This window comes from Scyliorhinus torazame, chromosome 18 (genome assembly GCF_047496885.1).
Source record: "Scyliorhinus torazame isolate Kashiwa2021f chromosome 18, sScyTor2.1, whole genome shotgun sequence".
Taxonomy (NCBI): domain Eukaryota; kingdom Metazoa; phylum Chordata; class Chondrichthyes; order Carcharhiniformes; family Scyliorhinidae; genus Scyliorhinus; species Scyliorhinus torazame.
The window spans coordinates 9,327,691-9,353,013 of NC_092724.1; the positions used below are offsets into that span (position 1 = coordinate 9,327,691).

At 50.7% G+C, this 25,323-nt stretch overlaps 1 protein-coding gene across 2 annotated transcripts in view; it reads left to right on the forward strand.

The window, feature by feature from the left end:
* Positions 1-1,188: 1,188 nt before the first annotated feature.
* LOC140394927 (guanine nucleotide-binding protein subunit alpha-14-like) overlaps positions 1,189-25,323 on the forward strand; it is a 90,550-nt gene continuing 66,415 nt past the window's right edge. Inside the window, exon 1 of one of the 2 annotated variants that reach the window (XM_072482120.1) lies at positions 1,189-1,615. In XM_072482120.1, the coding sequence (XP_072338221.1) occupies positions 1,462-1,615 (154 nt within the window). In that variant the 5' untranslated portion in view covers positions 1,189-1,461. The remainder of the gene's footprint in view (positions 1,616-25,323) is intronic. The other variant, XM_072482121.1, reaches the window with a different exon arrangement.

Genomic DNA, 25,323 nt, shown 5'->3' on the forward strand with positions numbered 1-25,323 from the left:
TTACCACCTCCTACCCCATCTCCCCTCCTCCTACTGCCTCCCCCTCCTCTCCCTAACCTCTCTTCCCCTCGCCCTTCCTCTTTCTATCCCTCTCCTCCTCACAAACACACACTTTTTCCCTCAGGGTTCTCCAGTATCTGTGCAATTGTGAGCACCCTGAAATCGATTATATATCAGTAACTCAGTAAGAAGTCTCACAAACACCAGGTTAAAGTCCAACAGGTTTGTTTCGAATCACTGGCTTTCAGGTGAATGATGAAGGAGCTGCGCTCCGAAAGCTAGTGATTCCAAACAAATCTGTTGGACTTTAACCTGGACTTCAGGGCAGCATGGTAGCACAAATGGATAGCACTATGGCTTCACAGCACCAGGGTCCCAGGTTTGATTCCCCGCTGGGTCACTGTCTGTGCGGAGTTTGCACATTCTCCCCATGTCTGCGTGAGTTTCCTCCAGTTGCTCTGGTTTCCTCCCACAGTCCAAAGATGTGCAGGTTAGGTGGATTGGCCATGATAAATTGCCCTTAGTGACCAAAAAAAAAGGTTAGATGGGGTTATTGGGTTACGTGGATAGGGTGGAAGCGAGGCTTGTGGGTCGGTGCAGAGTCGATGGGCCGAATGGCCTCTATCTGCACTATATGCATGTTCTGTGTTCTAATCTGTCTATGTTCTAACCATGTCTAAGACTTCTTACGGTGCTCACCCCAGTCCAACGCTAGCATCTCCACATCACATCAGTAAATGTAACTACTTTATCGCCAAGGGCATCACAGCAAAATATTCCACAGGGGGCCCCAAGCGATGAGATATTCAGCAAATCCTGGTCACGTTTAATTTGGATTCTTGAGCAACTGCCTCAAACTCATTCTCATTCTGCTCCGGCCTTAATCTTGTTTGCCCTGTCTCCCACATCTGCGAATGAGCTAGTGTACTCATTTTGCATTGTCCATTTGACACAGGCGCTCTGTTAACACTGCCATCCGCTGTCCTGTAACATCATTCCTGGCTTTCTGGGTTCCGAATTTCCAAACAATACACTGACAGGCAATTGTTTGGCCTGAATAAGCTCATTGCATTCATTCATTGCAACCACAAATTCAACAGAGTGGGAGTGTCACAGATTCTTGGCACTTTACATACTGTGTAAACTCTGGCAGTTTCTTCCAATCCGCGACTTTTTAAGGAGATAGCTGCTGGAAACTCCCTCTCTGTCTCTCTCAATAATTCTCGGATTCATTTAGGAGCTGGGTGGGGGGTGATGACGGTGGATTGGAAAGAAGGAGGGAGCCAGGTCTCTGAGCTCTGATAGCCCTTGCTGCTTTTTGAGCTGGCTTTCAGGGAAGCGCCGCCTTTGAGGTGTTTGGTGAGTTTCAGGGAAGTTTGACGCTCCGGGCCGGTCCCTGGTCAGTTTCAGGAGTCTGCGAGCGAGTTGAGAGCGAGGGAAAGGGACTTTTACAACTTGGCGATGGCTTCGTGTTGGCGTCGCCTGTCTTTCTGTCGCTGTTTCTGCTGTTTGTCCGAGGACGAGAAGGTGGCATCAGACATTAACAAAAAAATCAACAAGGCGTTACAGCAACAGAAACAGAAGCGGAAGAGGGAACTCAAGCTACTGCTCCTAGGTAAGTGCCCCATTCACACACACACACACACACACAGAGCTGGCGCCTGACTTCATGCCATCTCGCTGGATCAACCAATTCACCCCGGGGACTTAGAGCCTTTCCATCTGTCCAATTAATCATCAATAATGCTGCTTGGTGTTTCAAAAGAAGGTTTGAAGTGTCCCCCCCGAAACTTTGCTTTCCTAGCAGGGGGAGGAGTTTGGCAAAATTTTCACGACAAGGAGAACGGAAGAAAGGATTTAAGCCTTGCGGTTAAGAGTTTGCGCTCCATGTTGCGAGGATTTTGCGCAGGTGGGGGATTTGGGCGCAGGGAGCCTCACAGGATGTGCTTTCCTGTGCTGCCAGTAGATGATCCATGCACCCCCCCCCCCCCCCACCCCCCCATTCCCAAATGACCATCCCAACAAGCAAGGTGGGGGGGAGAATAAAGGTGCCACAAGGAGAAAAGAGTTTCAATTCCGACAGCCAGTTTGCGCACAGCAAGATTCCACAAACAGCAATGTGACAATGACCAGATTCGATATTTTAGTCTTGCTGGGGGAGGGATAAATGTTTAGCTCAGGAGGTTTGCGATCACCTGATAGGACAAAGAGAGCCTTGGTTTGGTATCTGATCTGAAAGACCAACAGTGCAGCGTTCCATCATTTTTTCTTTATTCATTCTTGGAATGCGGGCTTGGCTGGGCCAGCATGTACGGAGTCTGCGCGTTCTTCCCGTGTGTGCGTGGGTTTCCTCCGGTTTCCTCACACAGTCCAGAGATGTGCAGGTTGGGTGGATTGGCCATTCTAAATTGCCCTTAGTGCCAAAAAGGATAGGCGTGGTTACGGGGATAAAGGAGATAGGATGGAGGCGTGGTGCCTAAGTAGGGTGCTCTTTCCAAGGGCCGGTGCAGACTCGATGGGCCGAATGGCCTCCTTCTGCACTGTAAATTCTATGATTCTATGATTTGTTGCCTTCCCTAATTGCCCTCGAACTGCGTGGTTTCCTCGGCCGTTTCAGAGGGCAGTTTTTAAAATAAATTTAGAGTACCCAATTATCTTTTTTCCAATTAAGGGGCAATTTAGCGTGGCCAGTCCACCTACCCTGCACATCTTTGGGTGGTGGGCGTGAAACCCACGCAGACACGGGGAGAATGTGCAAACTCCACACGGACAGTGACCCAGGGCCGCGATTCAAACCCAGGTCCTCAGCGCCGTGAGGCAGCAATGCTAACCATTGTGCCACGTGCTGCCTCCAAAGGGCAGTTAGGGATCAGCCATATTGCTGTGGGTCTGGAGTCACGTGTAGGCCAGATTGGGTGAGGACGGCAAGATTTCCTTCCCTAAAGGACATTTGTGGACCAGATGGGTTTTTTACGACGACGGATGATAGCTTTACGGTCAGCGTTACTGAGACTAGCTTTATCATTCCATATTTAGTAACTGAATTCAAATTCCACCAGCTACTCTCATGGGATGCCCCAGAGCATGAGCCTGGACCCTCATTTACTCCTTCGGTGACATCACCACTGCACCAACCATCTCCGCAACGCTGCAACCGGCACTGTCAGCCGATGTTGTGTGTTCAAGTCTCTGGAGTGGAACTGAATCCATAACCACTGACTCAGGAGGCAGGAGTGTTACTCATGGAGCCACAGCTGACATGTTGTTGCATGAACGTTGATGTGAAAAGTATTCTTGTGAAGCCAAGTGCCAGGTCTCGGTCCAAACCTACAGGAATGAATCAGAGTGAGATCCCAGACAAGGGGTGGTCTGCAGTAATCTGATTTCAACTGTCTACATTATAAAGGATATAAAGTAATATAAGTAAGAAAAGTGGAGTAAGGGAAGTAAAGCTAACCTAAGGGAGGTAAGTTAATAGTATTCTTATAGAAGCATTTTTTTGTTTAAAATGGGAGTAAATAAAGATAGTCATGCCAGGAGAGCTCACACCTATAACCTTTATTGTCACAAGTAGGCAAATAATCAGATATCATGGTATATATTGTACCAATGATAGGCAGAAAAAGGGATGAGGTCCTGCAACCAGAATTCAGGAAGCTGGGAAGTAGACTAAAAAACAGGACCCAAAAGGTAGCAATCTCTGGATTACTTCTGGTGCCGCATGCTAGTGAGTATGGAAATAGGAGGTTAGTTCAGATGAACGCATGGTGCAGGAGGGAGGGCTTTAGATTTCTGGTTTCATTGGGACTGTTTTTGGGGGCGGTGGGACCCGTACAAAGCAGATCATAATTCTGTTAGATTCAAGGTCGTTATGGAAAGGGACAAAAATGGGCCTGAAATCAAAGTTCTAAACTGGGGGAAGGCCGACTTTAATAAAATCAGATATGAATTGGCCAGAGGGGACTGGGAGTAGACACTTTTAGGTAAATTTGACAGAACAGTGGGACGCATTCCAGAAGGACCAACATGTTCCAACAAAGAAAAAGAATGGGACCAGCAAATCCATTGAGCCTTGGCTATCGAGGGCTACACAGCATTGAATAAAGAGAAAAGGGAGGCTTATGGCAGATATTGAGGACTCAAAATAGCAGAAGCCTTAGCGATGTATAGAATATGCAACAGGGAATTTAAAAAGGAAATTATGATAGCAAAGAGGGGACATGAAATAAAGGAAAATCCTAAGTTGTTTTAAAAGTATATTGTGGGTAAAAGGATAACTAAGGAAAGAGTAGGGCCTGTTAAGGACCACAGTGATAATTTGTGCGTGGAGGCACAGGACATAGGTACACAGAACATACAGTGCAGAAGGAGGCCATTCGGCCCATCGAGTCTGCACCGACCCACTTAAGCCCTCACCTCCACCCTATCCCCATAACCCAATAAACCCTCCTAACCCTTTTGGACACCAAGGGCAATTTAGCATGGACAATCCACCTAACCTGCACGCCTTTGGGCTGTGGGAGGAAACCGGAGCACCAAAACGGGGAGAAGGTGCAGACTCCACACAGACAGTAACCCAGCAGGGAATTGAACCTGGGACCCTGGCGCTGTGAAGCCACAGTGCTAGCCACATATGCTACCGTGCTACCGTGTAGGGTTCTAAATGTATACTTTGTGTCGGTGTTCACTAGTGAGAGAGATGGTGTGGGTATAGAAATCGGGAGATGGACTGTGATAAAATTAAATAAATTAACATAAACAGAGAGGAGATTCTGGCAGGCTTAGAAGTAGATAAATCTTCAGGGCCGGATGAAATATATCCCAGGCTGGTGAGCGAGGAAATAGCAGGGGTGCTGACAATTTTCAATTCTGGCCACCGGAGAGGTTCTGGGGACTGGAGGATAGCCAATGTGCTATCATTATTCAAGAAGAGAGGAAGGGATAACCCAGTCAGTCTAACCTCAATAGTAGGGAAACTATTGGAAGCAATTCTGAGAGACAGAATTAATCTGCATTTGGAGAGGCAGGGATTAATCAAGAACAGTCAGCATGGTTTTGTTAAGGGCAGATTATGTCTGAACAACTTGATTGAATTGTTCGAAGAGGTGATCACGTGTGTAGATGAGGGCAATGCATTTGCCATAGTCTACTTGGACTTCAGCAAGGCTTTTGGCAAGTTCCCACATGGGAGACTAATAGTGAAGGTAAGAGCCCAGGGGATCCAAGGAAATTTGGTAAACTGAAGACAGAATTGGCTGAATGGCAGGAAGAAGAGGGTGATGGCCGAGGGGTGTTTTGGGGACTTGAAGCCTCTGTCCAGTAGAGTTCCGCAGGGATCAGTGTTGGAGCTCTTGCTATTTGTGGTTCATATAAAGTTTGCGGATGATACAAAAATTGATGGGGTGGTAAATAGTGAGGAGGATAGCCTTAGATTAAAAGCGGAAATAGATTGGGTGGCCAGATGGGCTGATATTGGCAAATGGAACTCAATCCGGCTAAGTGTGAAGTGATGCGCTTTGGCAGGGCAAACAAGGCAAGGGAAAACATGATGAACGGCAGGACCCTGGGAAGCACTAGGGATCAGAGGGACCTTGGTGAGCACGTACATCGGTCCCTTAAGGTGGCGGGGCAGGTGGATAAAGAGGTTATGACCGAGGCATAGAGTTTAAGAGCAGGGAGGTTATGCTGGAATGGTATAAAATGTTGGTTAGCCCACAGCTAGAATATTGTGTGCAGTTCTGGAATCCACATTATGGGAGGGATGCGATAGCACTGGAAAGGGTGCAAAGGAGATTTACCAGGGTGTAATAATAATCTTTGTGTGTGCCACAAGTAGGCTTACATTTTCATTTCATTTCATTTCATTAACAATACACTGAAGTTACTGTGAAACGTTCCGGAGCCTGTTCGGGTTCACTGAGGGAGAATTTAGAATGTTCAATTCACCTAACCTGCACGTCTTTTGAGACTTGTGGGAGGAAATTGGAACACCCGGAGGAAACCCACGCAGACACGGGGAGAACGTGCAGACTCCGCACAGACAGCGACCAAGCCAGGAATCGGATGTCACCTGGGCTGGAGAGCTTTAGTTATGAAGAGAGATTGGATAGACTGGGGTTATTTTCCTTGGAGCAGAGGAGACTGAGGGGGGGCTATGCTTGAGATGTATAAAATTATGAGGGGCACAGATAGAGTAGATAGGAATAAACTTTTCCCCTTGGTGGAGGGATCAATGACCAGGGGGCATAGATTTAAGGTAAGGGTCAGGAGTTTTAGAGGGGATGTGACAAAGCCTTCTCACCCAGAGGGTGGTGGGAGTCTGGAACTCGCTGCCTGAAAAGGTGGTGGAGGCATAACGTTTAAGAAGTATTTAGATGTGCACCTGCAATGCCAAGGCGTACAAGGCTATGGGCCAAAAATAGGATTAGAATAGTTGGGTAGTTGTTTTTGACTGGCACAGATCTGATGGACTGCAGGGCCTTTTCTGTGCTGTAGGCCTCTGTGATTCTAGAACTCCAACCCTCGCCTGGTGTAAAGCCACATGGTAAAGATCCAGTAGGTAATCTGTGCACTGCTGAAACTTTCCATGGAATCTTCAGCCCTGGCTGGTGGCAAGCTTGGAGGTGGGTAGGGCATGTAATTAGGTTGATGACGTACCTGAACCCTGCTGCCTCTGCCACAGTTAGATTCTGGGTGGGAAGGCCCAGTAAGTGGCCAATTAATAAATAGTTTTTTTCAGCAGGCCTTAAATCTTTGGTGCTTTCTTCCGCAGATAGGCAGTGTCAATGTATAACTTTAAAGCAGAGGCAGTTAGATTTTTGATGCCTCAATCAAAGGCAGTCAGTGCACTGAACATCGGGCAGGGTGAACCTGCAGAGAGCCACCCTCCCTGCCCTTGATGTCAACCCCCATGTCTCCCCACAACCCACAACCCGGTGAAACCCCTTCTACTTTACTTTCCTGCGTGCTGGGACCCGGTGCCTGTCCTTACATCAGCAGCCACCCCTTCTCGCAGTGGCGCGGCCGAGCGCAAGATCTGCTGACTTCTGCGTGGACAGCGGTCTTCGGTAGGCCAGACCGATGCCCCTGGGGGTCCTGATTCCAGCCTAAGGCCCTCTGTTGGATGCTCCAGTGCCTGATGGGCTTGCGGTTTGCTGGGTCTTTTTGAAAAGAGACCGCCTGGGTCTCACTGGCTCTCTCGTTGACTGGCAAGGTCAACAGGACTCCATGCATTGCGTGGGATTTTCTTCAATTACCTAATTGGGGCAGCACGGTAGCCTTGTGGATAGCACAATTGCTTCACAGCTCCAGGGTCCCAGGTTTGATTCCAGCTTGGGTCACTGTCTGTGCGGAGTCTGCACATCCTCCCTGTGTGTGCGTGGGTTTCCTCCGGGTGCTCCGGTTTCCTCCCACAGTCCAAAGATGTGCAGGTTAGGTGGATTGGCCATGATAAATTGCCCTTAGTGTCCAAAATTGCCCTTAGTGTTGGATGGGGTTACTGGGTTATGGGGATAGGGTGGCGGTGTTGACCTTGGGTAGGGTGCTCTTTCCAAGAGCCAGTGCAGACTCGATGGGCCGAATGGCCTCCTTCTGCACTGTAAATTCTATGAAAACTAATCAAGTGGGATACACCCACCGTTCTCACATAATGGCAAACATTAATCCATTGAGAAAATAAAGCTCCTGATCGTATAATAAGCAGACATTCACCTCAGTGTTGTACAAGTTGAGGCCCATTTACCTACAAGTCAGGTACCGTTCTCAGATCACAGCCTCAGTTCCTGGTCTCTGGAAGGACCCAGATTGGAGCTTTGCAGTCCCAGTACGACGGAACCTGCGACTGTGCCATCAGCTGTTGGGGGCACGGCCACGGCCTGTACCAGCATGAGGTGCCACGCACCTGGGCACCTAGGACTGTGGCGAGGGAGTTGATCATTTATTGATTAGCCATCGTGCAGGACTGAAGCCCTCAATGTGACGGACATTTTCATCCTACACATTTTGTTCCTTTGATCTATTTACATTACAAAAACAAAACTATTTCACACCCGTACAGTCAAACTCTGCCTTTTTAGCCAGAACGTTTTGTTCATCTTCAAAATTAACGTTTAGAAATTCGACAGGAAAGTAATGGCTGCAGTGGAAGTAAAAGTTTTAATTTTAAAAACTTTTTTTTGGGTTGGCATCTCGCCACCGCCTCCTCAGGCTTTTGACTCAGTCTGGGGTGTGGCTCCCTGAGAGATCTCTCATTATTCGCTCTTCATGACAACTTTGGCAGCAACGTGCCGGTGGGGAGTCACACGAAACCCTGCCCAATGTTTACATGCGTTTCCCAGCAGGGGGTGGGGAGGGCCATAGACAGCAGTGAGAAACAGATGCCTGGACCACTTTCCCCTCCCCCTTGTCCTCACTCAGACCCCAGGGGCCATTTGGGACAGTCTAACAGCTGTTCTAGAAAGGATTAACTCATCAAGTTTCGGCTGAAGTAAAATCCTGGAATCAATAACTCAACAGGGGTTTGCCAACCCTTACTCATTTTTCTGCCGTCTTTCGGATTAAAAGTTTAATCTCCCAGGCACAGGTGCAAGGAGGAAAAAGATCTGCTCCAATTTCTGTTTCTATTGCAGATGTTTGTGCTGTTTCTAACACCAGCATTACAGGTTTAGGTGGGCACATAACTTCCTGGTTCTCCAGTGTTGCATTTCAGAAATACCCTAATGATGCTCCGGGGAATCCCTCAGGAAAGCAACTGTCCAGAAGTGCTAGCTCCCTCTGGACAACAGCGCTGGGAACCATCAGACGGAAGCGATTTAAATCGCTAACTTCGGATGGTTCTGCCAATTTTACTCGGATATTTGGAGGAAACAAAATCACTTCTAACTTCCTAAACTATTTACAAAACCGAGACCCAGTGTCGGACGGGACACCCCGCACAGGCACGAACCCGAACCCCCTGGGGACTCACCACACCACCCCCACCTCGGACCCGACCTAACTCTCACCCCTCCTGAACCAACATGACCCCACCCCCTCCTCCAGCCTGACCACCAAACCCCCCAGGCCCGCCCTGAAATCCCCTGTGTGCCCTGGCCTGACACCCTCATCCCGGTGCGACCCCTGGTCCGGCCCCCCACTTCCGAACTGACCCTCCCCCCCCCCCTCATCCCTCTCGGACTGACCCTCCCCTCCATGCGGTGCACTATTTTTGTTTTATTTGCACTTGGAATATGGGTCTCGCTGCCCAGGCCACATTTATTGCCCATCCCTAATTGTCCGTGAGAAGGGGATGGTGAGCTGCCCTGTTGGACCCCTGCAGTCCCTGTGGTGCAGGTACAGCCATGATGCTGTTGGGGAGGGAGTTTCAGGATTTTGATTTAGTAGCAGTGAAGGAGCGGCCGATATATTTCCATGTTGGAGATCGATTGCCGCAAGGGTGTATGTGTTGAGCAACTAATGATGGAAAAGCGTTGTGCTGGGTTGGCAGAGCAGCTGGAGATCATGTAATGTATACCTCCTGGATTGTGCCTGACCAATGTTGGCAACACTAAGCACCACACCTGTGCAATGGGCCATATTTTGCTGTGAGGCTAATGGCGTTCACTGCTATTCCCACACAAATTCATTTCCAACTTCTGGTGAGTATACATTCACAATTGAATGGAAGTTGCTGTCTGGGATACAGTACACTTCTACACGCTTCTTCTAAATGGCACCTCACCATCAGACTTACCTTGCAACCATATTAAACAATGTGAAGTTGCTGTTCTGATATTTTAGATGGAGACTAAATATGGCTAAAAAAGTTAGGGGGTGGATTCTCCATTGCCCTGCGCCGATATTGCAATCGCCGATTGGGTGGAGAATCCCTTCCGACGCCCGTTTTGACGCCGGTTTTCGATTCTCCGTCCCCTCCGAAATTGCGTCATCGCATCGCGCGACGCAGGCCATTGGAACGCCGTTGGCGTGTCTTCGGAAGGCCCTCCCCCCATGCTCCACCCCCTATGGGCCGAGTTCCTGACCACGTGGGGGACGTGTCGTCTGAGTGGTCGGGAACCTGGCGTGCCGGCCGCGCGCGGACTGTGTCCAGGTCCCGTGCTGCTGGCTGGGGGGGGGGGGGGGGGCTTCAGTGAGGGCTGGGGGGACTGGTGGGGGGTGGCCAGGGGTTGTCCTGTGGGGCAGTATTTGGCAGGTCGTGTCCGCGCACGGCTGGCGCATGTTGTACGGCGCAACCGCCGCAGGTCTTTGCCGTGCACCTGCGCGGCCACGGACCCGGCCATTCTCCGGCCATTTTTGACACAGGAGCCGGGAGTACTGCCTGGCGCCGCTGGTAGCCCCTCACCGGTCCCAGGATCGGTGGGTCGGCGTCGGCACATAGCCGCAAAATCGGAGAATCCAGTCCAGGGTTATCACATTCCAGTCTGATTACCCTTTTAATGGCCGGGTAAATCTTAATTACTGCCCTAAAAATCTCCCTGTCTCTGAAAATGAACTTTTACAAATGTGAAGTCTCAATCCTGCAGCTTCTAATCATTGTTGGCGATTAAACAAAATGAAAGTAACAATTGTTTAACTTCTACTTTCTCTCTTTCCTTCTCCTCTCGCTCTCCTCTCTCTCTTTCTCGCTCTCTCTCTCACTCGCTTGCTGCGATGTGGAGTGACATAGTGATATTATCACTGAGATCTAGCGTGATGCTGTGTGGCAGATGATGAAATTCACATCTGAATTTGATGGCGAATTCAATAAAAATCTGGAATTAAAAGTCTAACGGTGACCATGAAACCATTGTTGATTGTTGTAAAAACCTATCTGGTTTACACATGTCCTTTAGGCAAGGAAAGGTTCCATCCTTACCAGACTCCCCGCAACGTGGCTGACTCTGAAATGGCCTAACAAGCCACGCAATTGTATCAAACCGCGACCAAGTCAAGAAAAGGAATGAATCGGAAACCGAATGGACTACCCGGCATCGACCTAGGCGCTGGAAACGACAACGGCAAACCCAGCCTTGTCGACCCTGCAAAGTCCTCCTTACTAACCTCTGCGGGCTTGGGCCAAAATTGGCAACAGCCTGACATTGTCATACTCACAGAATCATACCTTACAGACAATGTCCCAGACACCACCATCAACATCCCTGGGTATGTCCTGTCTCACTGGCAGGACAGACACAGCAGAGGTGGCAGCACAGTGGCATAGAGTCAGGACGCAGTTGCCCCAGCGAGTCTTCAGCACCACCACTGGACTTCATGAACTCTCATGGAATCAGGTCAAACATGGGCAAGGAAACCCCCTGCTGATAACTACGTAGCGTCCCCCCTCAGCTGATCAAATCCGTATTCCTTCTGTCCATGACGGTATCAGTAGAAGTCACCACCTCGCAGTCATTGCAGAGACTAAGTCCTCTCTTCACCTACAGTGTTGAACTCCCACTGTGCTACATGGCATAAACTTCAAATGGATCTAGCAACTCAAAGGCATCCATGAGTTACTGTGGACTATCAGCTCCAGCAGATTTGTACTCGACCACAATCTGTAACCTCCTGGCCCATCATACATCCCACTCTACCATTACTACCCAGCCAGGGGATAAACTCTGCTTCAATGAAGGGTGCAGGAGAGCAACACCAGACCTATCTAAAAATGAGGTGAAAACCTGCTAATGCTACAACACAGGACAACTTGTGTGTCAAAAGGCATAGGCAAGTAATAGACAGAGCTAAACGATTCCACAACCAATGAATCAGATCTAAGCTTTGCAGTCCTGCCACATCCAGTCAAGAATGGTGGTGGACAATTAAACAACTCCCAGGAGGAGGAGGCTCCACAAATATCCCCATTCAAGGCTGAATCATTTGCTACAATCTTCAACCAGAAGTGCCAAGCTCGGCCTCCTCCGGAAGTTCCCAGCATCACGGATGCCAGTCTTCAGCCAATTCGATTCACTCTATGTGATGTCAAGAAATGGCTGTAGGCACTGGATAGTGCAAAAGCGATGGGGTGGGATTCTCTGTCGACTCACGCCGAAATTGGGAAACGCGATTGGATGGAAAAGCGATTCCGACGGCAAAGTCGCGGTGGGCACTAATGTGTCGCCAAATCCCAATTCTCCGTCACCTCGACAGCGGCGTCAATGTGGTCCAGAACGCACGTACAGTAAACAGTGTTTACTTATCATTGGCGGGCCCGACCGGTATGCTCCAGGGCCTCCACGATTCTCTGTCTCTGATTGGCCGAATTCCCAACGGCGCGTGCTATTAAAAATCGTGGAACCGGAGTGGTGGCTGCTGAGGGAGCGGGGGTACGGAAAGCGCCCAACATCGCCAGAGTTTGCTGACAGTTGCGCCGCTGGCCGGGGGGCGCCTGACAGGGCCGGAGGGAGTAGCAGGGTTGGCCAGGAGGTGGGCTGTGGGGTCGGGGTAGACGGCAGGGAACGCCATTGCCACGGCCTGGCAAGGCAGCGACGCAGCTGCGCACTCCACTGACTGCCCGCTGTGAACTTAGGGCCAAGGGTCGTATGGGCCCCCCCCACCCCCACCCCAAGCTACCCCCCAGGTGCCCTGTGGCCCCAGCTGACCCATCAGCGGGATGGGCGCGCTCCAGCGCAACCAGTGCCACCTTGTTGGCTGGGATGAGTGTGTGGGGGGAGTGTAATGTGTATGTGCGGCTGCAGCTTGTCAGCCTCAAAAAACAGTAAGAAGTCTTACAACACCAGGTTAAAGTCCAACACCAGGTTAAAGTCCAACAGGTTTGTTTCGATGCCACTAGCTTTCAGAGCGCTGCTCCTTCCTCAGGTGAATGACGAGGTATCTCTTCATTCACCTGAGGAAGGAGCAGCGCTCTGAAAGCTAGTGACATTGAAACAAACCTGTTGGACTTTAACCTGGTGTTGTAAGACTTCTTCCTGTTCTCACCCCAGTCCAACGCCGGCATCTCCACATCAAGCCTCAAAGAACAAAGAGCAAAGAAAAGTACAGCACAGGAACAGGCCCTTCGGCCCTCCAAGCCTGCGCCGACCATGCTGCCTGTCTAAACTAAAATCTTCTACACTTCCGGGGTCCGTCTCCCTCTATTCCCATCCTATTCATGTATTTGTCAAGATGCCCCTTAAATGTCACTATCGTCCCTGCTTCCACCAACTCCTCCGGCAGCGAGTTCCAGGCACCCACTACCCTCTGTGTAAAAAAACTTGCCTCGTACATCTACTCTAAACCTTGCCCCTCGCACCTTACACCTATGCCCCCTAATAATTGACCCTTCTACCCTGGGAAAAAGTCTCTGACTATCTGCTCCGTCTATGCCCCTCATAATTTTGTAGACCTCTATCAGGTCGCCTCTCAACCTCCTTCGTTCCAGTGAGAACAAACCAGGTTTATTCAACCTCTCCTCATAGCTAATGCCCTCCATACCAGGCAACACCTGGTAAATTTCTTCTGCACCCTCTCTAAAGCCTCCACATCCCGAGTGTCAATCATGGACCCGGCGAATCCCGCACCATTTCTCTTTGGAATCAATTGTGTTCCACGCGACCCCGGTGCTAGCCCCTCCACAGGCGCTAAATCAGTCGAGCTGCCGTGGAACTCCACAAATCCTGCACCGGCATCAACACTTATCCTCAGGAAAGGAGAATTGCGCCAATGGGCTGTGGCAGTATCCCGACAATAGTACTCAAGACTTGTGCTCCAGACCTTGCTGCAACCCTACCAAGCTGTTCCAGTACAGCTACAACACTGGCGCTACCCAGCAATGTGGAAAATTGCCCAGTTATGCCCTGTACATGAAAACAGGACAAATCCAATCTGACCAATTACCGCTCTATCAGTCTACTCTCGATCTTCAATAAAATGATGGAAGGGGTCATCAAAAGGCAACTCACCATCACCTTCTCAAGGGCGGTTAGAGATGGGCAATAAATGCTGGCCCAGCCAGCGACGCCCACATCCCGCAAATGAATTTTAAAAATAATTTATCCTTTCCTCTTTTTTTTGTTTGCTGTACCTGATTTGACATTGAATTCACCTGGTAACAACTCTTTCTAACACAGCTTTGCTCAGTTCTTTCATCTGATTATTTAAGAAGTTCACGCAGGTTCTGTACATCCTGTTCAATTTCAATGAATGATAGTAACCCTGCCATCCAAACCCTCCCGTACCAGTCTCCCCGAACAGGCGCCGGAATGTGGCGACTAAGGGCTTTTCACAGTAACTTCATTTGAAGCCTACTTGTGACAATAAGCGATTTTCATTTCATTTCATTTCATAAAACGTCTTTGAGTAAGCACAGATCTAACAATCAGCTAACAGCGTTTGGTCCTTAGTGAAAAACCCAACCCAATATCTCCGCTTTGTAGCTGGAGTGCAGGCCTCAACATGCTGAACAACACAGCTGCTTCTTTGACTATCTATGATCATTTAAAGTTTAGAAGAGAAAGAAATAGACTAAAGTCAAACAATAACATTACTCTTCCGCACATTTGGAATTTTCAGCAGTCTGAACTTGCTCCAGGAGTCGACTTGGCTTCATTTTAGCAGAATCTTTTGAGAAGGCAGCTCGCCAGTCCCAAGACTTCCCAGCACAATAATAATGTTCTTTTCAAATATCTCTGGCAGGTACTAACAATGATGTCCAAGGCACTAAGCGCTAAAAGGCAAGAATTACCTAATTTCTCCCGGACAGTTTTTCAGCCGCTGACCTATGTTTGGCTGATCTATGTGGTAAAATAATGGGTAAATTGAATTTTCTTCTGAAACATTTTTAAAATGCTGCTTCACGCACTCGTTCTCCCTCCCTCAGCTGCACTTTTTATTAGGCACTAATGCACTTCTTATAAAGCTGTGAATCAGTCTGGACTGAGAGATGATACCCTCACCTCGGAGTAAGAAAGTCATGAGTTCGGCAAATAAAGATTTGCATTTATATAGTGACTTTCCCGACCAACTGCAGTGAAGTGTAGTCACTGTTGTAATGGAGGAAACATGGCCGGCAAATTTCACACACCAACCTTCCGCACAGCAAAGTGATAATAAACAACTAATTTGTTTTCCTGGAGGATAAAAATTGCCACGGGATAACTCCTTGCTCTTTGAGATTGTGCCGTGGGATATTTCACACCGGCCTGCCTGAGAAGGTCAACAGGACCTTGGTTTAATGTCTGAGAGATGATGTGGTCGACAATGCAGTAAACCCCCCTCAGTGCTGCACTGGAGTGTCAGCCTAGATTCTGCTCAAGTCTCAGTCTAGGACGTGGAAGCCAAAACCTTCTGATTCATAAGCAAGAGTGCTACCTACCAGAATTCTGGCTCTCATCACCCTACCCCAGCCAGTTCGTACATAATCTAGGCAGACGCTTAGGTGGAGTACTGAGAGCGAGAAGCGTTTACAGAACTGCCATCTTTTGGTTGAGGCGTTGAACCAAGATACCACGTACCATCTGAACTGGGTGCGAAAGATTCCAGAGCACAATTCAAAGATGTGCGGGGGGGGGGGGGGGAGTTTGTAGACCGAGTGGTCTCGTATGTATGTAATGACACGCCTGCAAAAGAGGGCACATTGCAGGAGTGCGGGGGATATTGGTGGTAGCGCTGGCTGAGTGTTCGTGTAACTGCAGAGCTAATGAATAAACAACCTTGTTGAAAGTCTTTGTTGTCAGCGATTCAGGAACCCAACACACTTGCGTGGTGCCGGACGTTGGCAGTGTGGCACAATGACTTTGCCGCATTAACCTGCACGTCTTTGACAATATTGCGGGTAGTTGGGAAAAGTTCCAGAAGGAGTGGCGTATTTACTGTGGTGCTGGACTCTCTGATAAGTCGAATAGGTTACAAGCTCCCACGCTTTTAAAACTCGCAGGCCCCGAGGCCATCGGAAGATTCAGGTGGTTTGTTTTCCAGACAGAGGAGGGAAAAGTAGACTCTCAGGTGATCCTGAAGAAGTTCAAGAACATCTGTCCATTGGTAAAAAAAAAACATAATCCTTAATCGACATGCATTCAGTTCAATGAACCAAAGAGCAAATGGGTCAATAGAATCTTATACGGCCCCCTAAAAATATTGGCAAAGAAATGTGCGTTTGGAACTCTCATTGAAGATTTAATCAGGGATCGAGTAGTTTGTGGAATATACAGTGATTTAGTCCACAAGAAGCTGCTGCGAGAAAAAGACTTAACGTCACAAGCAGCTATCAATATCTGTACGTTAAATGCACAATTAGAGAGACGAAGCAGAGATTATAAGCGGGAAACAGGTATTTTCGGTCCAGGGGTACCCTTCTCCAACTGGAACAGCCAGCAGCCACCAAAGGAACAGCTTGTTTTGCATATGGTACAAGAGGCAACAAATGTGAGAAGTGGAATCACTTTGCTAAGCGTTGCAGATCTAAACTTCAGCAGCCTTTTCATCCATCAGCAACATGGTAGCTGTTCATGAACGTCAGTGATGTGAATGAATTGGAGTTCAACCAAGACAGTGAAGCTACAGAGCCTCCAACAATACTCTATTGCAAGAGCGTCGACACCACCACAGAAAAGGGTGAAATCTTCACCACCCTCAACATCATCAGCACGAACGACAGACTTAAAGTCAAGATTGACACTGGAACGAAGGGTAACGTACTATCCAGCCAGAGGTTATGGGAAATAGACCCGGATGCAGCACCAGATTCCAGAACCCAGATGTACCTCGTGGATTATGACAGACAGACAATCTGTACAGCAGGTGTAGCAACCCTCCACTGCACACAGAGAAGTGTCAAGTTCCATTTAGTTGACCAGAACGTAAAGCCACTACTAAGGCTTCGGGACAGCATTGCATTGGGGCTCATTCAACTCGGTGCAGACGTTCATGTTCTACAACTCCCAGAAACCACAGTGTGTAGAGACCTCTTCAACTGTGACGTCATGGCAAGCTACCAGTTGTATACCACATGAGATAAATGATTCCATACCACCAACATTCTGTGCTCCGAGAAGAGCACCAATAGTGGTGAAGCAGAAAGTCCTCAATGAGCTGCATCGGATGACAGCACTGGGTGTCACATCTCCTATAGATGTGGCTACAGAAGAGGTTTCAGCAATGGTGGCCGCTGTACAGAAAGACGTCATGGTGAGGATAGATATTGACCCAGTGCACTTGGACAAGCTGCTGCTCAGACCTCAGCACCAGTGAAGACAGTGGAACAGGTGATGACAAACATGCCGTCGCGTTTCACGATGGCGCGAAACGGGCATGGGTCGACTGATTCTATCCCCCACGGGGCCAGCACGGCGCTGGAGCGGTTCTCGCCGCTCAAGCCTCCCTTCCCGGCGCCAAATGGGTGGCGTGCCAACCCACGCATGTGCAGTTGGGTCGCGCCAACACGCGCATGCGCGGGGGACGTCTTCAACGCTCCGACCCCGACGCAACATGGCGCGGGGGTTCTGGGGCCAGAAATGGAACAGAGTAGGCCCGGGGGGGGGGGGGGGGGGGGAGAGGCTGGCCCGCCGATCGGCGGGCCCCGATCGCGGGCCAAACCCCATCGGAGGCCCCCCCCCCCCGGTTTATGAGCGCTTTACCCTGCCCCACAGGCCGCCCCTCGACCCTTTGCGCAGCGTTCCCGCCGGCAGCGACCAGGGGTGAACAGCGCCGGCGGGACTCTGCCGTTTCCGCACGGCCGCTCGGCCACATCTGGGCCGGAGAATCGGCGGCCCCGCCTCGTGCATCGGCCCGCGACCGGCGCCGCGCCAAACGTGCTGGCGCAAATGGCGGCGATTCTCCGCACCTCGGAGAGTCGGGCGCCGGCGTCGGGGCGCGGATGCGGCGATTCTCCGGCCCAGCGCGGGGCTCGGAGAATCGCGCCCAAAGTGATCAGCATTCTTGATGTGAAATGTGGGTTCCGGCAGACCCTGTCAAATGAAGAATACTCAAAACTAATCACATTCATGTCGCAAGTAGGCAAATATCGTTTTCCGCAATATGCTCAATGCGATCCCCACTGACAGTGAGATCCTCCAGGGGTGCATGGAGCGCCTCTTCGCAGGTCAGCATTGTTGATGACATCCTGGTTGTGAGGCCTACTAGTCATGATACACACCTTTGTCTTGTCCATGACGGAGTCAGGACCGTACAGATGAAGCTTAACCGTGCGAAATGCAGATTCCATTTCCTTACGTGGGCCATCTACTCACAGCTGATCCAGACAAGACAATAGCTTTATGACAAATGGACATTCCCGTGAACAAGCAGGGCCAACCCTGCTTTCTTGGTGTGACAAATTATCTTTCTAAGTTCATTCCACGTTATAGTGAAGTCACTGGACCTCTTTGTCAACCTCTCCACTGGGAATGGTGCTGGCAAGGGCACCACACAGCGGTCTTCAACAGACTCTAACAGGCACTCACAGTCCCTCCGGTTATACAAGATTTTGATGTTCAAGCACCCATAGTTATATCAGGAGATGCCTCCCAGCATGGGCTTGCCACAATCTAAATAAATAAAATAAATAAATGTTATGGGCCAGGGTTTAGAGAACCCCAAAGTGTATCATGGAGTTCACCTGACCCACAACTTTGAATAGATTAACAATTATCAACACCAATCCTCCCCTCAGATACAATATTCTATAAATAAACCTTAATCTTTCCTTATTAACATCCATAAGACAAAAGACCCTTTTTAACACAGAGATCAGATTTAAATTCTCTACTGAGAGCAGTCAGCACTTTGAAATCACCTAATTGATCTGGAAACAATCTTTAGTTTGCAGAGAGAGATCCTTACACCAGCTCCTTGCGTTGCCTGCAGGTATCCAGCTCTCAAAACGAAACTAAACACACCCTGTAGCTGCAAGTCCAAAGCAAAAGTAAAAGCAGACAGACAGCCTAGCTCCACCCACTCTCTGACACCATTGCAACTCACTGATAAACACCCATTTCTTAAAGGTACATCCACTACAGCTATTTTATAAAACCACCCATTTCTTCAAGGTACTCTCACATGACATAAATAATCGCTTATTGTCACAAGTAGGCTTCAATGAAGTTACTGTGAAAAGCCCCTAGCATCCAGAATGGCCTTTGTATCACTGACACTGAGACTCGTTCTGCTCAGATGGAAAAGGAACTCTTCGCTCTAGTCTTCGCCTGTCAGAAATGTTATGACTTCAAATATGACCATCCTACAACTGTTGCAACAGATCATCAGCCACTCGTAACTATCTCAAAGAAGCCTCTCCACACTGTGTCTGCACGGCTGCAACACACAATGCTAAAGCTGCAACGTTACAATTTCAGTGTCGCTTACAAACATTGTTCGGAGCTGTACTTGGAAGATGCCCCCTCCAGAGCCTTCCTAACGACTACACAGCAGGCAGATTGTCAGGAAGATACTGACATCATGGCAACAGAGGCGCTGTCCTCTCGTCCAATTCAGGAACTCAACCAGACTTCACAGGTGGGCATCACATGTAGACAACTGCACAACGTCATCATGAGGGGCTGGCCAGAGACCTCAAGGGAGCTTCCTCACCAGCTCCGCACCTTTCCTCACCATCAGAGATGAACTAACCGTACAGGATGGACTAATACTGCATGACCAGCGATTCGTCAACCCTGTTGCCTTCCCAGAGGTATTACGCCCAACAACTGCACCAAAGGGCACCCAGACACCCTCTGAGAGAAGAAATTCCTCCTCCTCTCAATCTTAAATTGACACCCCTTTATTCTGAGACTCTGCCCTCTGGTCCTAGACTCTCCCATGCAGCATAGTAGCATAGTGGTTAGCGCAATTGCTTCACAGCTCCAGGGTCCCAGGTTCGATTCCCGGCTGGGTCACTGTCTGTGCGGAGTCTGCACGTTCTCCCCGTGTGTGCGTGGGTTTCCTCCGGGTGCTCCGGTTTCCTCCCACAGCCCAAAGATGTGCAGGTTAGGTGGATTGGCCATGCTAAATTGCCCTTAATGTCCAAAATTGCCCTTAGTGTTGGTTGAGTGGGGTTACTGGGTTATGGGGATAGGGTGGTGTGGGCTTGGGTAGGGTGCTCTTTCCAAGAGCCGGTGCAGACTCGATGGGCCGAATGGCCTCCTTCTGCACTGTAAATTCTATGATTCGATGCAGGGAACAATCCTCTCAGCATTTACCCTGTCAAGCCTCTTAATATTTTCATATCTTTAATTCACTCCCGTTGCATGGAGAGATGGAGCTTTCTAAGAACAGACACGTGCGAATATATAAAAGAAAATGCTCACCAAATACTTAGTTACAGGAATCAGGGAACTCCTTGACTGACATGGGGAAAACCAAACTCCTTGAGGGCACTGAAACAAAGACAGAAAAATGCTGCCAATGGTCAGCAGGTTCTGGCAGTATCCTGGGAGAGGCCGACTCATCGTCGCAGATCCGTGACCTTTCATTGGAACAGTCTCATTTCTGATGCAGGGTCATTGGACTTGTATCGCTAACTCTGTTTCTCTCTCCAAAGGTACTGTCAGACCTGTTCAGTCTTTGCAGCATTATTGTTTTGGATTCCCAGCATCCGCAGTATTTTGCTTTTGCGTTGAGGTTACTGAATCTGCTCGTTTGCTGTTTGCACGCTTTGCATTTATAAAGTGCAGGGAGTGTCTTCACTGTAGTAATATTAAACCCGAAGACACAGTTCTGTGTGAAGTCAAAGGGTACAAACACTTGGCCCAGTCCAGCTCTCTCCCCTCTTTTTCTTCATTTCTTCCTTCTCTCACATAATTTCTCTACCCCGTTTTTTTCTAACTTTGACTCTCTTCCCCCGGATCTTTTTTCTTTGCTGCACAAGTTTGATATGTTTGATTTGCCTTCGTCTTGTTGACACTAATTCCACAATTAGCCTCCGAACTGGATTGACTTTTGTTAAGAATGGTTATGGTTGAGTGAAAGATCAGCTTTAAAGATCAGGGGCGTCATTCTCCGACCCCCCCGCCGGGTCGGAGAATGGCCGTTGGCCGCCGTGAATCCCGCCCCGCCTCCGCCGAAGTCTCTGCTCCCGAAGATTGGGCGGGGGCGGGAATCTGGCCGCGCCGGTTGGCGGGACCCCCTGCTGGGTTCTCCGGCCCGGATGGGCCGAAGTCCCGCCCAGAAATTGCCTGTCCCGCCGGCGTAAATCAAACCTGGTATTTACCGGCGGGGCCAGGCGGCGTGGGCGGGCTCCGGGGTCCTGGGGGGGGGCGCGGGGCGATCCGACCCCGGGGGGTGCCCCCACAGTGGCCTGGCCCGCGATCGGGGCCCACCGATCCGCGGGCGGGCCTGTGCCGTGGGGGCACTCTTTCCCTTCTGCCTCCGCCACGGCCTCCACCATGGCGGAGGCGGAAGAGACTCTCCCCACTGCGCATGCGCGGGAAACTGACAGCGGCTGCTGACGCTCCCGCGCATGCGCCGCATTTCCGCGCCAGCTGGCGGGGAAACAAACGCCATTTCCGCCAGCTGGCGGGGCGGAAATCCCTCCGGCGTCGGCCTAGCCCCTCAATGTTGGGGCTAGGCCGCCAAAGATGCGGAGCATTCCGCACCTTTGGGCCGGCGCGATGCCCATCTGATTGGCGCCGGCTTTGGCGCCAGTCGGCGGACATCCCGCCGTTGGGGGGGAATTTCGCCCCTGTTTCCCTGTCAATTCAGAAGGTCAGTGAGGCCAAACATCCTAAATTGCATTCAGCAACAGAAGTAAGCATTAGGCCATGATGAAACAAGTAAGCCTATCCACGGGGCTCTGTTAATTGTCACAAAAATGCATTTTGCACCTGAAAGCCCTTTAGAAGTATTTGCAGAGAGAATATATTGGGTAAATGTTTTGATTTGGTGGCTGCGTTGGGACGTTGTCTTCAAAGGGTGCATGGAGTGTAAATGGGATTAAACCATTGCATTTTTGGTTCTTTGGACCATAATCCATCTGTGTGTAAGCCCCTTTTGAGAGATCACAGGGAGTGACTCTGGGTACGATTCAGTGGACATAAAATAAAGGTCGTTTACGGGCGTGTTGGCGGGATATTTCTTAATGGCTTCAGGGCCAAGATTCACCCCGCTATTCACTGGAACTTTGTCATTTTTTGGGGGGCCTCGAGGGGTTTCTGGTGAGGCCGCACATTCGTGCATTTCCTGCACTGACGGGTTGAGCTCGCCAGCAGGAGCAGCTCCTCACAGGTCGGGGCGCCATCTCTGGCTGCTCCGACCTCTACACGTCCCCTTTCAGCACCACTCTTCCTGCTTTCTGGACCCCCTTCGCCCCTCTCTAATGGGCAAGCCCCCCTCCCCCTCCCCTACAGGACCAGACCCCTGGACATGCCAACCTGGCAATCAGGAACTATGCAGTTCCAGGGTGGCATTGCCATGGTGCCCAGATTGCACTGCCAGGGTTCCCGGCTGGCAGTGCCAAAGTGTCTGGGTGCCGGGGGAGCACCGGGGTACGACCCTTCCCTGTCCCAAACCACCCAGGGATCTCTAATAACACACTGTAGCGCACAAAGACTCCGAGAGACTAATAGAGTGAAGTCGATGAGGCTTTATTAAGCGTGACTGTTCCCCCGCAGTTCAGTAGTAGACTGCCTGCGGGGGAGGACTCCTGGTTCTTATACTCCGCTTTCAGGGCGGAGCTAGAGGTCAACAGCCAACCAGGACCCGGGATCTGTCAGCCAATGACATCACGGCTTCACAGTCCCACATGACCCCTAATGCATACTACCACATTCACCCCTTGTTAAAAATGAACCCGGCGGGGTGATGCTTCGCATGGTGGTAAGGGTTTACAAGGCTGGTCCTGGGAGGAAAACTTTTGCATGTTATTACAGTATGTACAAGGTTTTTTTTGTTTCAAAGTATTTACAGTAATCGTCAGGAGAAAAAGACAAAATGTTCTCGTTAAAAGTCCACATATTGTAGTGTTAGTTCGACGCCACGAGTCGGTCGGGCGGTCTGGTCGTCCGTGTCGATCGCCTCGGCCCCGGTGGTGGTGGTGGTGCTTGTTCCGGTGTTGTCGTCTCCGGGAGCCTTACGGTTTCAGCTTGGGCTTCACTCCTGGTCGGGCCTGGGAGGAAGACCGATCCTCCTGGGAAGGGGGCGGTCGCGGGATGCGGCGGTGGCAGAAAGGGGGTGATTGGTGTCGGGGGTGTGTGTGTGTTGCCGGCGGGCTCCAGATCTCGCAGGGAGACCGTGTCCTGTCGGCCGTCGGGGTACTCCACGTAACCGTACTGCGGGTTCGCGTGAAGGAGGTGAACCCTTTCGACCAACGGGTCCGACTTGTGCGCCCGCACATGTTTTCGGAGCAAGATGGGTCCTGGGGCCGCCAGCCAGATCGGCAGCGACGTTCCGGAGGAGGACTTCCTGGGGAAGACAAGGAGGCGCTCATGAGGCGTTTGGTTAGTGCTAATACACAGTAGTGACCGGATGGAGTGGAGGGCGTCTGGGAGGACCTCCTGCCACCGTGAAACCGGGAGGTCCCTGGACCGTAGGGCCAGTAGGACGGTCTTCCAGACCGTGCTGTTCTCCCTCTCTACTTGCCCGTTCCCCCGGGGGTTGTAGCTGGACGTCCTGCTCGAGGCTATACCGTTGCTGAGCCGGAACTTGTGCAGCTCGTCACTCATGAAGGAGGACCCCCTGTCGCTGTGGACGTATGCGGGGCAACCGAACAGTGTGAATATGGTGTTCAGGGCTTTAATGACTGTGGCCGCGGTCATGTCAGGGCAGGGGATGGCGAATGGGAAGCGGGAGTACTCGTCCACCACATTAAGGAAGTATGTGTTGCGGTCGGTGGAGGGGAGGGGTCCTTTGAAATCCAGACTAAGGCGTTCAAAGGGGCGGGAAGCCTTAATCAGGTGCGCACCATCCGGCCTGAAAAAATGCGGTTTGCACTCTGCGCAGATGTGGCAGTTCCTTGTGACTGTATGGACCTCCTCCAAAGAGTATGGGAGGTTGCGGGACTTAATAAAGTGGTAGAACCGAGTGACCCCCGGGTGGCAGAGGTCCTCGTGGAGGGTTTGGAGGCGGTTAATTTGTGCGTTGGCACATGTGCCGCGGGATAGGGCATCAGACGGCTCGTTCAGCTTTCCGGGACGGTACAGGGTCTCATAGTTGAAGGTGGAGAGCTCGATCCTCCACCTTAAGATCTTGGCGTTTTTGATTTTGCCCCGCTGTGCATTATCGAAAATGAAGGCTACCGACCGTTGGTCGGTGAGGAGAGTGAATCTCCTGCCGGCCAGGTAATGCCTCCAATGTCGCACCGCTTCCACTATGGCTTGGGCTTCCTTTTCTACTGAGGAGTGGCAGATTTCTGAAGCGTGGAGGGTTCGGGAGGAAAAAGGCCACATATTTGAATCTGGCCGCGCCGGTTGGCGGGACCCCCCGCTGGATTCTTCGGCCCATCCGGTCTGCCCGCTTGGTTAAGGGTGGCCGCTAGAGCTACGTCGGAGGCGTCGCTCTCGACCTGGAAGGGGAGGGACTCGTCGATGGCGCGCATCGTGGCCTTTGCGATATCCGCTTGATGCGGCTGAAGGCCTGGCAAGCCTCTGTCGACAGAGGGAAGGTCGTGGTCTGTATTAGGGGGCGGGCCTTGTCTGCATACTGGGGGACCCACTGGGCGTAGTATGAAAAGAACCCCAGGCAGCGTTTTAGGGCTTTTGAGCAGTGCGGGAGGGGAAATTCCATGAGGGAGTGCATACGTTCGGGGTCGGGGCCTATTATCCCATTGTGCAATACGTAGCCCAGGATGGCTAGCCGGTTGGTGCTAAAAACGCACTTGTCCTCGTTGTACGTGAGGTTCAAGGCTTTAGCGGTCTGGAGGAATTTTTGGAGGTTGGCATCGTGGTCCTGCTGATCGTGGCCGCAGATGGTTACATTGTCGAGATACGGGAACGTGGCCCGCAACCCGTGTTGATCAACCATTCGGTCCATCACTCGTTGGTAGACTGAGACCCCGTTTGTGACGCCAAATGGGACCCTTAGGAAATGGTATAATCGCCCGTTTGCCTCGAAGGCTGTGTACTTGCGGTCACTTGGGCGGATGGGGAGCTGATGGTAGGCGGACTTGAGGTCCACGGTGGAGAAGACCTTATATTGGGCAATCCGATTGACCATGTCGGATATGCGGGGGAGAGGGTACGCGTCTAGTTGTGTGTACCTGTTGATGGTCTGGCTATAGTCTATGACCATCCTGTGCTTCTCCCCTGTCTTTACTACTACCACCTGTGCTCTCCAGGGACTATTGCTGGCCTGGATTATGCCTTCCTTCAGTAGCCGCTGGACTTCGGACCGAATGAAGGTCCGGTCCTGGGCGCTGTACCGTCTGCTCCTAGTGGCGACGGGTTTGCAATCCGGGGTGAGGTTTGCAAACAAGGATGGGGGCTG